General features: G+C 31.9%; 1 protein-coding gene across 2 annotated transcripts in view; it reads left to right on the top strand.

The window, feature by feature from the left end:
- The window catches only part of KIF18A (kinesin family member 18A), a 77,200-nt gene that overhangs the window by 22,150 nt on the left and 40,877 nt on the right, over positions 1–14,173 (top strand). For both annotated transcript variants that reach the window (XR_005653563.1, XM_039866102.1), the window contains exons 10-12: positions 1,505–1,667; positions 8,124–8,288; positions 13,861–13,982. Coding sequence is in view for 1 of the 2 variants with exons in the window: in XM_039866102.1 (XP_039722036.1) it covers positions 1,505–1,667; positions 8,124–8,288; positions 13,861–13,982 (450 nt within the window). In the remaining variant the exon portion in view is untranslated. The remainder of the gene's footprint in view (positions 1–1,504; positions 1,668–8,123; positions 8,289–13,860; positions 13,983–14,173) is intronic.

Raw genomic sequence — 14,173 nt, 5'->3', positions numbered from 1 at the left:
ATAAAACTTCACTTGTGACTCTACCAAGGAAATTGTGTAGAACTTAACATTCTTCATATATCACCTAAAATTATTGGCAAAGATTTTTGTTTTCTAGTTACTTTAATGTTTTAAATTACTGCAAAATAGTTATTATTTGTCAATCCCTGAAGACACTGTTTTATAATGATAACATTTTTTAAGGAGCTCTCTAGAGGCCTTTGATACAAATTCTCTTCCTTCTGTACTAATCTCTAAACACCACTAATTGAAATAAATCTGCACTACAAAATTATAAAATTGACAACTGTTTAACCATGTCCTTAGATAAAATGTTACCAAAAAACTAAGAAATTATCTCTGGGTTTAACCTAAAGATAACTTATCAATTCATTTACTGGCATTAGCGTTGTTGTAATATAATACAATGAAATTGCAATGTCCGTACATACTTCCTATGAAATATTTATCAGTTTGACAAAACTGCAGTAAAGTCGATGTTCTGTGGTTTATATTCATTCCCAGTAGAGTTTCATTAAAAACTACTTACGTAAATCAGCAATGTTTTTACCACAGATCCTTACAAATATATCTAAAATTCTGGTCAAGAACATTTATTTTTAAGTGCGTATATTTTGTTACAGTTTTATTTTAAAGGCTTCATAGTTAATTTTTCTTTGAGTGTTTGGCCTGTATATGACTGTTTATACTGTTACTGAAGCTCAGAACTGATCTATGAATTAAAAACAAATATATTTTTATAAAATTAGAATATTGCTGTGACCAATATTCTGCTGATGCAGAGGATGCAGGATTGCAGGGTCATTTTAGGGTTTTCATAGGAGTTGTTCAGCTTGAGATCTTTCTTTATGCATTTGTAGGAGATGTAGGTCAAACTCCCCAACTTTGATTCTCTAAATCTGTATTGTCCTTTGGAAGAAACACACTGGAGTGGCTTTTCTACATTTACCGCATTGTAAACTTGGATGTTTTGGGTCCTGGCAATGTCAGCTGACTCTTAGCCAAGCTGTCGGGGGTACCTAACCTTATGGTGTGTTTTCACTCTAACAAATTCTGAAGCAAAAAGCTGGCTATCTCACTTTCCCTAGGGGGCAATGGAAGCACCATATGATTATGCCACCCACTGCTTATTTCTTCACCGTGAGCCAACACCAAAACAACACATAATATTGTGTTGCTTCTCGGGCCTTGTGATTTGGGATAGTACAGGTCTAGATTATCATCCTTTTTCTGCAAACAAATATTTTTACTAAGCGAAATATAGCATATGACTACTACCAATGGTCTTATAATTCCTGTCTTGGAGGAGAAAGAGAGAAAACCAGTGTAGTAAAAATAGTTAATAACTTTTCCAGAAATTTTTGTAATTTAATAGGAAAGAGTCACTTTAACAATTTGCTGTTTATGAATAAGTCTATGAGTGGCATATGTTTGTGCATTTCTTTAAATTCTATATCATCTATCACAAAATTAGTGAGATTCTATAATGTTTTATTTTCTATAGATTTCAAGAAGTTCTGAACTGCTTGTTCCAGAATCGAGAAGAAATTAGGCAAGAATATCTGAAGTTGGAAATGTTACTTAAAGAAAATGAACTTAAATCATTCTATCAACAACAATGCCATAAGCAAATAGAAATGATGTGTTCTGAAGATAAAGTAGAAAAGGTATTTAACAACTTTAAGATCAAATTTTAGAGAATATAAAAACATGGGACTTTCAATTCTAGAAATTTGTTAGGCAATGTTATTCAATCACCCATTCTCTACAAACACCTAGAAGTGCTGGGGGAAAATGTAGCATTGTTTTAAATGCATAGTTAAGTGTACAAGGAAAAAAAATATTAAATTCCTAGTTGTCAGAAACAAAATGAAAACTAAAAGAAACAAAATATCAGTTGCAACTTATTTCTGTGAGGGTTGATGAAAGCTTAACATGAATGAAGTTAGCACAGTCAGAGAGAGCTGACTGAGTACCAAAGGTGAGGCAGCAGGAGCAGTCTACCCAATTTAGACTAGTTTAGACTAATAGATTTTTTTTTCCCCCCAGGGAAAAAGATTCTATCAATGGCATTGTTAGAATTTCCATTGCATGGTGCTAAAAAAAAGCAGACCAACTTTTAGTCAGTCTGTTATTTAATGCAGTATTGCACTGCCCTCCCCTCTCTACATACACAGACCGCTCTTACTACCCTGCCTTTGATGTACACCGCTACTTAAGTAAGGGACTCAAGGAAGACAAACAGTTAGAAATGATAGTCCCCACATAAAGCCAGGAAACCACAGAGGCCTTCTCTCTTCATATTGGGAGTACACCAGGAGAAAACATATTATCAACTTGCGCAGGAAGACAAGAAACCAAACCTAGGATAAGGTAACACACTCAGTCTCATTGGAAGACTGTCGTTATAGATATACTTTTCACAAGATTTGAGGTTTGAATTTTTATAATCCATTGTTTTTTGTTTAGCAAATTTCTGAGGTGAGAAATTAACATAGAAAATGGTATACCAATGATAATCTGGGGAGCTGGGCAGAAGCAATGCAAAATGAGCCTAGTAAAACAAACCCTAAACTAAAACCACAAGAACTTACTGTCCAAAATCCAAACATGGTGAAACAGTTCACCATAAGCAAGTCAGCAGACTTAGCAAATATGACAACACCCAAAATTTCAGATACAAGAGCAATCTTATAAAAACTATAAAAATGAGTAAAGTCATCAAAGAAGGAATGAACAATAAAGGAATCAAAGATTAATCTATATTCAAGAAAAGGACAAATGAAACTAAAGATTTATTTACTGCAATTAAAAAATTCATGTTATAGATACAGTACTAGGCAGATGTTTTAAGCACTTCATATACATTAACTCATTTAATTTTTAGAAAATTCTATGAGATACATTATATTATCCTCATAATTAAGATGAGGAAATGAAGTTATTTTGACCAAAGTCACATGTACATTACCAAATCATCAAAGATAAGAAAAATAAACATTTTGAAAATACTGGATAATTATTTCCCCCACTTTTGGTGTTCATTGATAATAAGCTTAATTTTATTTTTATGTATTTTGTGTAATTTAATTACACAGGTAATACATGAGGTACATTCATATGTTCCTTATTAAAAAGCTTTCTCGTATAAATAACTTCCCAGTCCTCTCAGACCACCACCCCAAATGTTTTCTCCTTTTCCACCTTCCCAGAAATAACAATTATATATTAAAATTTTATATTTTTTTAATATCTGAAAGCCATCTAATTTTAAATAGTGCCTTAAAAAACAAACATTTCAGTTTTTTCTTAGCCTGTGAAATAAGAAAGATGTGATATGCTAAGAAATTAATCATTAAGTATTTATTAATGTATCATTAATACCAGTTTATCAGTATTAAACTATATTATCAAAATTATTAATTTATTTACTGAATATACATTTTATGCCTTATTGAAAATGCCTTTAAAAAAAAAACACTTTATCGAGGTATGGCAGACATACAAAAAACTATAAATATTTAATGTATGCAACTTGATGGGTTTGGTAATACAGATACACTGGTGAAACTCTCACCACAATCTATGCCATAAGCCTGTACATTACCTACTAAAGTTTCCTCACATCCTCTTTATAATTGTGGTGGTATTTTTTTTAATAACATAAGATCTACTCTCCTAGCACTTTTTTTAAGTATATAGTAATAGAACATTATTCAGCTTTCAAAAAAAGAAAAAGAAAATCCTGTCACTTGTGAGAACATAGATGAACCTGGAAAACATGCTAAGTAAAATAGATCAGATGCAGAAGGACATATTCTATATGATACCATTTATACAAAAAATCTAAAATAGTCAAACTCAGAAGTAGAGAGTAGATTAGTGATTGCCGGAGGCTGCGAGGAAGGCAAAACCAAGAAATATTAGTCAAAGGGTACGAAGTTTCAGTTATGCTGGACAAGTAAGCCCAAGAGATCTACTACTGCACAGCACAGTGCCTATATTTAATAATGTATTGAATACATAAAATTTCATTTTAATTTTGTTTTTTAAGATGCATTTAAAATGTTGCTCACATCCTTTAAAGGTACAAGAAAACTGAATTTATATCTTCGTTTGAGATTTGTTGCTATATGTGTACTTTAACTTTCTTGAACTGCAGAAATCTTGCCAGTATTTTCGATAACCTAAATGACTTCCAAATAACAGAGTATCTCATAGGATTAACATATCAAGTTGTTGTTGTAAACCCTTTCAGGTGTTTGCTAAATGGAATTCTGAAATAGTGCTATGTGATATATTCTAAGAATTACATATTTTATCTCAATTATTTGCACTTAAAGATTAATTTTCAGTGGAGATAATTTTCAGTTTTGTGTAGGTATCCATTAAAGAAATGTCAGTTATCCGAAGACACAATTATCTAATTTATTTCTTGAAAAAACAGCAAGAAATTCAGTAATAGAAGCTAATACTGACTTAGTATCTTAACCTTTAACAACAGTTTTTATTGAACACTTTTGTTTATATGCAAAGCATTGTATTAAATACAATAGAGGTAAAGAAAAGTATGAGACATTGTATGCCTTTAAATTATTTATAAAAATTAGTTGAAACAATAAAATAATATAAAAATGACAAGGCACTAAATGATTGTCATGTAAGTAGTAGTGCAATAATAAAAACAGCTAATATTATTGAGCACTATGTGCCACACACTTTTCAAAATCCTTTGCATGGGTTGATTCATTTAGTATCTATTACAAGCCTGTGAGGTAGACCCTATATTATCACCATTTGTGAGCAAAATAAACACTGAGGACTTAAGTGAGTTGTCTGGAATTTTATACCCAATTAATGTGGCTGAACCAGTATTAAACCCTGGCTGTGTGGCCTGAGAGTCTGCACTCTTAATCATTCTGTTATACTACAAGTACTGTAAATGCTGTTACTATTCAAAGAAGAAAATAGTGGCTTCCAATTGTGGTAGTTAAGAAAGTCTTTCCTGGTGGAGAGGTGGATTTATAATGGGCCTTGCATGAGAATATTAATGAGAGAAAAACAAATAGAAATAATATGTTCCTAGATTGGATATCAGTTTGACCAGAGCACAGCATATTTGTGGGACAGTGTATGGAAATATATAACTATGCTCAGTGTTTCCTGTCAATTCCTACTCCCTTACTCACAGCACATTGATTGATTGCCATACTCATTCTCTCTAAAGCTGAAGTTGCCAGAGCTAACCACTAAGAATGTTTTGGAGATGGCATATGATAGAAGACATATATGCCATATTAGGAATTATTGATAGTCAATTGGAAAGATAGAATAGATTGGAGAAACTTTGCTTGCCAGGAATTTTATAATTTATTTTTGTAGGCTAAAAAGATAGCACATTATCAGAGCTTAGAATCAGAGTGCCATTTTTTAAACATTTGAATATTATTTAATATGATTAATAAACTTGGTCTATTTAATCTCAAAGGAAAGTTTATTTTAAATAAAGGTTGTTTCACTGTTTTACTTACCCAACTGAATTTTGACTCTAGAGAGGTAAATGCTTAGAAAGATTAAGGCATAAAGTTAGGGAAATGGATTTAGCTCATTTCTTTAATTTTTTTCTGTTTTTATCTTTATTATTCTTCTACTTAGTAGCCTTTTTTCAACCCACTTGTTTTTTATGATTTCTTACTTTTGGTCATTTCAATCCACATGTCCCAATTCTTACAGCTATTTTTATGAGACTAGGTAAGCAATGGAGATAAAACCTCTTAAGTTTATTGGTTATAGTTAAAACAATTAAAAACAGGAAGACATCTGGGGCCAAGTTTTTTTTGTTTTTGTTTATTACACACAGAAGGGTCCAAGTTTAGTCTTATGAAACTGCTTGCTAAAGCAAGGACTTTTATATGTCTTGGACCCTCTCCAAAAGAGGTTTATTATCAGAAGTGCTAAAAGAACATTGATTCAACTATAAATGGTTCTAGAGTATGATCTCTGAGATTAATATTAAAGTGAAGCTCCTGGGTAATTTTGTGGCCATAGAAAGGTAATCTGCAAATTAATTTTAGAGAAAAAATGAGTTTACTATGTTAGTGGTCCTTTTACACAAAGCAATAGTAACACCTAAATTTTAGACTTCTGTGTTCATGCTCAAGACCTTCTGTTGTAGTCTAGAGATTTTGTTAATAAAATATGTAAAGCTCTTTGAAACCTTAATGGGAAATATTTTAATGTCAGGGTTTAACATGTATACGTTAGAGTTTTTTCCCAAACTCTTACTTGCTCTTTATTTCAGAACAGTGATTCCATAGGAGTACCCTGATGGAAAATGTCACCATAGAGGACCATCATAAGGGATACGTTTGGTGAACATTAAAAATAAAAACTCAAAAACATACTTTTTGGGGTTTTCAATTAGGATATTTTTGGTATTAAATATTGACTGCCATCAAACCCACAGATTATTATCTGCCTTGGTTTCTAATAGTACCTACAACATTTGTAAATGCTAAAGCAAAATAAACACAATTTGATTTAACTGCCTTCCTTTAGGCAGATACAATACTTTAATGTTCATTTTTCAGATGAAGTGACTGAAGACCCCCTGAGGTTGACTTATTTAAGTTTTTGTACCTGCTGAATAGCAGAAGAAAGTCAAGAAATCATACATCCTGCAGTGTTTTAGCAGTGGCTGTGTAGAACCCCTTTCTGCTTTAAAAAACTTTATTTAGGTAAAGGGATTAACAAGTACAAATTCATAGTTACAAAATAGTCATGGGAATGTGAAATACAGCATAGGGAATATAGTCAATAATATTATAATAACCACTTACAGGGCTAGGTGAGTACTAGACTAATTGGGGGATCACTTTGTAAATTATATAAATGTTGATACTGTACACATAATATAGTATAACTAATATAAAATAACATTGAAAGTCAAAAAAATGAAATTCAATATATGACCAAAAAAAAAAATTTAAGACCTCAAAGAGCTTTTATGTGGATTTTATCTATCAATATTCTCATACTAGAAATTTAAACTGAAATTTACAAAAATACATACATGTATTAATTAAAATACTTGATTAACCCATTGCATGATAACATAACACTTTAATGAAAAATAAAGTAATGTTTACTAAAACAAACAAAAGAGGTAGTGAGAAGAGTGACATTGTTTCACATTTTTGCAAATCTCTTTAATGTCTGGCTTTCCCTCAAAATGTCACTACATCTTTTATAAAAAGTAATAAGGAAGAACTTACATCCTAAGGAGGTTAAGGTCTTTGACAAAATTCAAATGTAGTTCCTGCCTTTTTTCATTCTTGTAGTTTTCTACTTCCAAAATCAGCTGCAAGAACTTGTTCTAATCCATGGGGATCTATTATTTCAGGTCCATCTATCATATCTGATGATTATTGAGTTCAGTATTTTTTGGCAGATAGCCCAGACAGATCAAGCTGCTCTGGCCTACAGTTCCCATGATAGTGTGCAAGACCCTTGGAATAAGAAACCAAAAGACCAGTTTTGATCTCATTTCATGCCTAGGTAAAACACCAAAAATATTCAGAATATTCATTATGCATCAGGCAAAATCAAATATTTATGACCACTCTGATATAAGCTCTATTTTCTACCATTTGTACCAGCCAATCCAAAGGCCTTATATGAAAACCAGAACAATAGAATACTTTATTTCTTCACATCTTTCAAATTTAAATAAAGACAAAAGGCAGGACATGGATCTGTTTTAGTTTTGAGTAAGAAAATCATGGGACTTACCAGACCATGTATGAACCTTTCAAATGCAACATTTAAAGAAATGGATTTTAGCACACACACAGACAAAAGTTAGTCTTCAGTTTTGCCATTGTGTTTCTTAAAGCTGTAAACTCTCAATGTGTAATTTTATAAAAATGACTCCCAACTCAAGTTTTATCTTTCTATGAGCAGTAGTATTATGACATTTCAAAAGAGAAATAGCTTTAAGTACAAGAGTAAGCCTTACTTAATGAACTACGATAGCATGCTTATAAGAAAATATCCTACTTTGCTAATATCATACATCAGACATCCTAAAAATTAGGTTGACTATCAAATGCATTGTTTTTCAGGCCACTTGCAAACGAGATCATAGACTCGCAATGTTGAAAACTCGTCGCTGCTACCTGCAGAAGAAAAGGGAGGAGGAATTGAAGCAATTTGATGAGAATAGTAATTGGCTCCATCGTGTCGAAACCGAAATGGGACTTTTAGGTCAAAATGGACATATTCCAAAGGTACAGATTTGTTTGTATAAACATACCTCAGAGATATTGTGGGTTCAGTTCCAAACTACCACAATAAAGCTAGTGAAACAAATTTTTTCCAATGCATACGAAAGTTATGTTGACACAATACCATAGTCTGTTAAGTATGCAATAGCATTATATCTTTAAAAACAATGTTTATACCTTAATTTAGAAGTACTTTATTGCTAAATGCTAACCATCATCTGAGCCCTCAGTGAGTTGTAAACTTTTTACTGGTGGAGGGTCTTGCCTCAGTGTTGATGAAAATCTGCAAAGTACACACACAAAAAAAGAAGTATGCCTATATATTCAGATTTATTTTTCGAGAACTGAGCTCTTTAAATGCATTGTCTTTGTTCTTGAGTAAATGTCTTTCATAAGACATTTCTCTGAGATTTAATTGACTAATTTTACTGTTTTTAACTGACTATATACCTTCTGCCTTTCTAATTACCTACTAGATTTTCTTTTTCTTTACTTTCAGAAGAGTAAAGTTACTTGTAAATGTTGTTATTAAGCAATTGTATACTTTTATGAGGTAGCTCTTGAGTTAGAATAAAGTAATTCTATTTCAAACTGTACTTGAGGAATCATCATGTAGGTAATTTTAGTTTGTTTTAATACTTGATATTTTGTGCAAAAATAGTTTTAAACGTGGTCGCCGTTACTTGTGTTATGGCTAAAGAAAGCTTATTTGAAAGCTATATGCATGTGTGTATATGTACTAAACCTAAGATAGTGCGCCTAGAATGGCAAAAGGTTATATTTATAAAGAATAGTGATGGATAATGATGGTTAATGGCTGAATCGGATCAGAATTGTGTTCAGCCATAAGGTTATAGAAATCTGACTTTAGTGTCTTAACCAGTTGGGGCATATTTTGCTCTCTTAACAATAATGAATCTTGGAAATACACAGTTCATTCTTAATACAACACCTCCAAAATGTCATCAATGTCATCATTATATTTGTCATTTCATAGTTGCGATATCACTATTCCATCTTTAGTCTCAAGTAGACCAGAAGAAGAGGAAAGAAAGAAAGCATAAGGGATATGTATATATATTGGGACAACAAAACTTTTTTAGAAATTTCTAACAGACCTATCTTATTGACTAGATGTGTCACATGGCTATCCTAAGATACAAGGGAATCTGGAGAGGTGTTTTTGCTGAAGACGTCACCCAGAACAAAATTAGAGTTCTTAATTAAAAAAAAAAAGATGGGGAAATAAGAAGCTAGCAGACAACTGCTACAAAGTAACTAATTTTCATACAAACACCTAATACTTTAAAAGAACTTCTTTAAAGAAGGAGCAGCTTTACTTTGATGCTGCTCTTCTAAAATTCTCTGCTTGTATCAGCTAATTGGTATCTAGTTCTAGAATCTTCATATTTCTAGAAGCAAGCACTAGACTGAAAATAAATGCAGTGGTGCAGAGTTAAAGCTGAGACTGGAGAGAGAGGAGACTAGCAAGAGTAGTCAGTAATGACAGTTCAAGGTATTGAAAGGGGCAGCAAGCAGCAAGTACCCTGTTTCTTATTAGAAAGCCAAAGAAACAGAGACTGAGTAGTTCTTTCAGTGCGGAGATTCACTGAAGGGTCAACCAACAACTTAATCTACACCTCAGTAATTCCAGAGGTCTTCGGAATATCTCTCTGAAAGCAAACCATACCAGTTAGTTCAGTAGATGAGGAATTACATGTTGTATAGCATATACTTTAATAATATTTTATAACATAATTGATAAAACACTCTATAATATTCCCTACAGAGAATATTAATATTGGAAAGAGGATAGACTTTTGAGTGGGAATAGCTAGCTGGTAATTCTGTTACTTGGTAATTGTATTAAATACTAACTCTAACACTAATCGTATGATTTTGGACAAGTCGTTTAACTTTATTGTTTTAATTTCTCATTTTTATAAAGCACTACTTAACACATAATAGATGGCTGATTAATAATAGTTTAATAATATTCTAAGCAATAATAACATAGACATCAATAGCCAAAGAAAGGTGTGCAAAAGAAGTACAGCAAAGTTAGCTGCATTATAAAATAAAGTTTACATTTTTACTCCAAAACAATAATTTCGACCTTTTTGGGTCATAGATGCCTTTGAGGATCTGACTATAAGCTACATAGATCTTCTGCCAAATGGGAGATTGCAGAGATTCATACAATTTTGCCTTTTTCCTTTTAAGTCATTTTTTCATTGATATAACATGAAGAATATCTACTCTAGAACACTAAAGCACTTTTTTTTAAATGCTATATTCATCTTAAGGTGATACAATAGACATATTTGCATGACTTAAGCAAAAAAAAAGATAATGGTTAATCAATAAACTATAAGGATTATCTAGACTTAGAAAATGTAACTTAAAATTCCATACTAAATACGAGGTATCTAAAAGTAGAGGCTCATCAGAGAATGTGACAGTCTCCATCAGAGTATCTAAGCCATGTTCTGGATAGAAAGTTTTCAGAGAAAACAGCCTATATGCTTGGCCAAATGAGTGCTTCTCATTCAGTGTACAAGAGCTAATTCTCTTGAAAAGTTAACAGATGTTGAATGTTTATATTAGTTTTGAGTTTGTTTTACTTACTTATAATATACATATACATGATCTCTAACAAATAGTAAGTTTTACTTACTATTTGTTAGAGATCATGTATATCTACAGCAGTCTTATTCTCAAGATGTTCATTGTCTAAATAACTTAATATGGCAAGTATTTTGATTAAATTTTTGACCTTATTTTAAAACAACTATTAGATTCTTAGTTTTCTTTATTACTGTTACTTACGGTCTTGATGTTCTAATAAAATAGTTAGCCCTTCTAGTGAGCAAAAGCCTTCTCGTGAAAAGTCTAAAAATTTTTTTGCATGTGGTAAAATGTAAAATAGAATTTACCATTTTAACCATTTTGGGTGTACAGTCCAAGTGGCATTAGTACATACATTAAAAATTTAATATATATGTGGTTTAAAATGTTATTACTAGAATATTTTCACCACAATAACCTTACTTAATTTACATTATATTTTTAATTTAATATATTTGTATAATCTAACTTATAACCCACCCTCAACTAGAGAAAGTACTTAAGTACTTGTATTAGTACTTTTTGTCTACTTGGTAGCTGTTTTAAAGTTATTGTGTTTGGGTTATTTTAAATAAATTTAATATAGTCAATTCGAATTTTTCTAGCAATTTGTCTTCTATAACTCTCTTAAGCAGAACTTTTCCACACCTGAATGTGAACCTAGAATTGATTTTTAAGTCCTTGTTTTTTAATGCATGTTATTATAATTTGAAAGAAAAAAAAAATTAAAACTGTTAAATTTCCACCACTTTAATGCCACTCTCAATTCTTTTTTCTTTTTTTTTTATGGATATTTCACAGGTAAAATGATTATTTATAACCCATTATTTCTTACATAAGCAAACTGAAATATAACTTTGTAAAAGGACTTATCCACAGTTATACAATTCTGGACACAGACCTAGTACTGTGACTTTCAAACTGGAGCTCTTTTTTCCGTACCTTTCTGCATTATCTACCTTTTAGCCTCTCAAATCTATCCACTCCTCTCTGTCTACAACTACCCTAATTCAGATTTCCACTCCCATTAGCGGACTGCTGCATTTGGTCTTTCTGCTTCCTTTCTACTCCACTTCCATTCTTTCTCTACTGCAAGGAAAATGAGTTTTCTAAAAGTTAACTCTAGTCTCATCATTCTTCAGTGCTTTCTCCCTAATGTAATCTCTCTATTATAATTTTTCAGGCCTAGCATGGCACCTGAATACCTCTCTAGTTTTACATATCAACTCTCGTTATATTCTTCACTTCAACCATTAATAACCTACTTGTAGTTCTCAGAATAGGCCATGCTCTTTTAATCTGATTCCATCATTAGTGTATCAAGGTAAGAAAAGACTCAAAATGTAAATTTGGTTTTCCAAAGATGACAAGCTAGCCAACACCCATTGTTGAATAATATGATTATACAGTAAAGGCTTGCCTCTTTAAAAGAAGAGTAATTCAAAACAATAAAGGAATAAGATTAACAGAGGAAGCGTATAAAGAAGGGATTTTTTTTTTTTTTAAGGTAAAAGATGGAATATTTGGCACATATGTTTACACTATTAGGATCATTGAATTTTCTAACTGGAAAACACTACAGAGATCATATTCGAGCTCTTGATATTAGTAAAATAAATTAATCCCCATAAAGACCATATTTTTGGCTTAAGGTTGCATTTGTGTCATGGCTGAGACCATCTCTAAAATCACCTGACATAGGCCAGTGCTCTAACCATATCATACTGAGTCCCTAAAGAGAGTTTTCTCTAAATACTTGCTGTATTTCTTGAAATATAATCGTGAATCATGTAAATGACTCCAAACTTTAATATATCACAGACATATAGAATGACATTGCTCCCCTGTCATAGTGCCTGCCACTGGCATAAAAAATATAAAGAGAGAGAGAGAGAAGTGATGGACGGAGGGAGAAAAAAAAAGCAGAAGGAAGGAAGGGCGAGAGGGAGGAAGGAAAGAAAGAAAGGGAAAGGAAAGAAAAGAAAAATTTTAGAGAATTAATGGTCAACTGTAGTTTGGGAGGAATATTGAAAAACTAAAATTGATTATGGGAATTGTCCCTAAGAGGATGTTTTCGTTCATAGTAACTTTGCTTTATGGGATTGTTGTCATAGCCCCTCACGGTATTCAAAAAATTTCACTGCCTTTCATTATACTGACTAAAATTTTCCCAATTAAAGATTCCGAGAATGCAATTGGGTTATTACCAGTTATAATTCAGTGTAACCACTTAGCTAACATTTTTCATACTTAAGGTTTAGGAATTTTGAGGAAAAAATAATTTTAGGTGGTAGGTTCGATAACACATGAGGCTTAGGAAAATGGGAGCCTACAAAAGACTTTTTCACACTTTTGTTGTAGGATGCAGTTTATACCAAGATTGGGTGAAAGCAAGAAATTGTTATTTCATAGAACTCCAAACACTGCACAATGGGGCTATAACACTGAACTAGTTTGACACAAACCCCTGCTCTGGTGATGAATCTTACAGTCCAGTACAGACAAACTATGAACATACAAATAGTTATTGATCAATGCTATGACAGAGCCTGTTGGGGATGGAGAGTTTCCATCTTTAAATATAATGCTCAGAGAAAGCCTCTCTAAAAAAGTGACATTTAAGCAAAGATTGGTCATATTCATGTATTTTTACAGTTTACTATGAACAAATTGGATAAACCAAGAAACTGTCAGAATAAAATTTGTTCATTTCTGACCTGCAGTTTCTGAGGAAACTTGGAACTTATTGCTTATAATAAGTTATAGACATCTATACCAGAATGCTTATTTTTCAGATTGTTTCCAAGCATATCATAGCATATGTAAAAAAAAAAAAAAAAAAAAAATTAAAACTACTGACACCAATATAAAATAAGTTTTATTAAAATTGATTTAATTTTTACGTTCTTAAAGAAATCTGATATCTCGTTTACATTGTTTTCCCTAGGAACTCAATAAAGATCTTCACTGTCACCATTTGCACCTCCAGAACAAAGATCTGAAAGCCCAAATCAAACATATGATGGATCTAGCTTGTCTTCAAGAACAACAACACAGGCAAACTGAAGCGTAAGTACATGTATTTACCTATTCTACAAATTTTAGCACTGTAGACCTAAAGAACCTGAAGCATAGAAGTTCAGCTTTTCACTACCAGAAAACTGAGTTTTATCTGGTACAGGATAGATTATTTTTAAGTGTCTGCCAGCATCAGAAAGCATGCAGACTTTGAAAACATTGAGAAAGTATAAAATATGTCG

Source organism: Pteropus medius, unplaced genomic scaffold, assembly GCF_902729225.1.
Source record: "Pteropus medius unplaced genomic scaffold, Ma_sr-lr_union100, whole genome shotgun sequence".
Lineage (NCBI taxonomy): Eukaryota > Metazoa > Chordata > Mammalia > Chiroptera > Pteropodidae > Pteropus > Pteropus medius.
The sequence above is the reverse complement of the archived record's forward strand: the minus strand, read 5'-3'. Positions and strand labels throughout refer to the sequence as shown.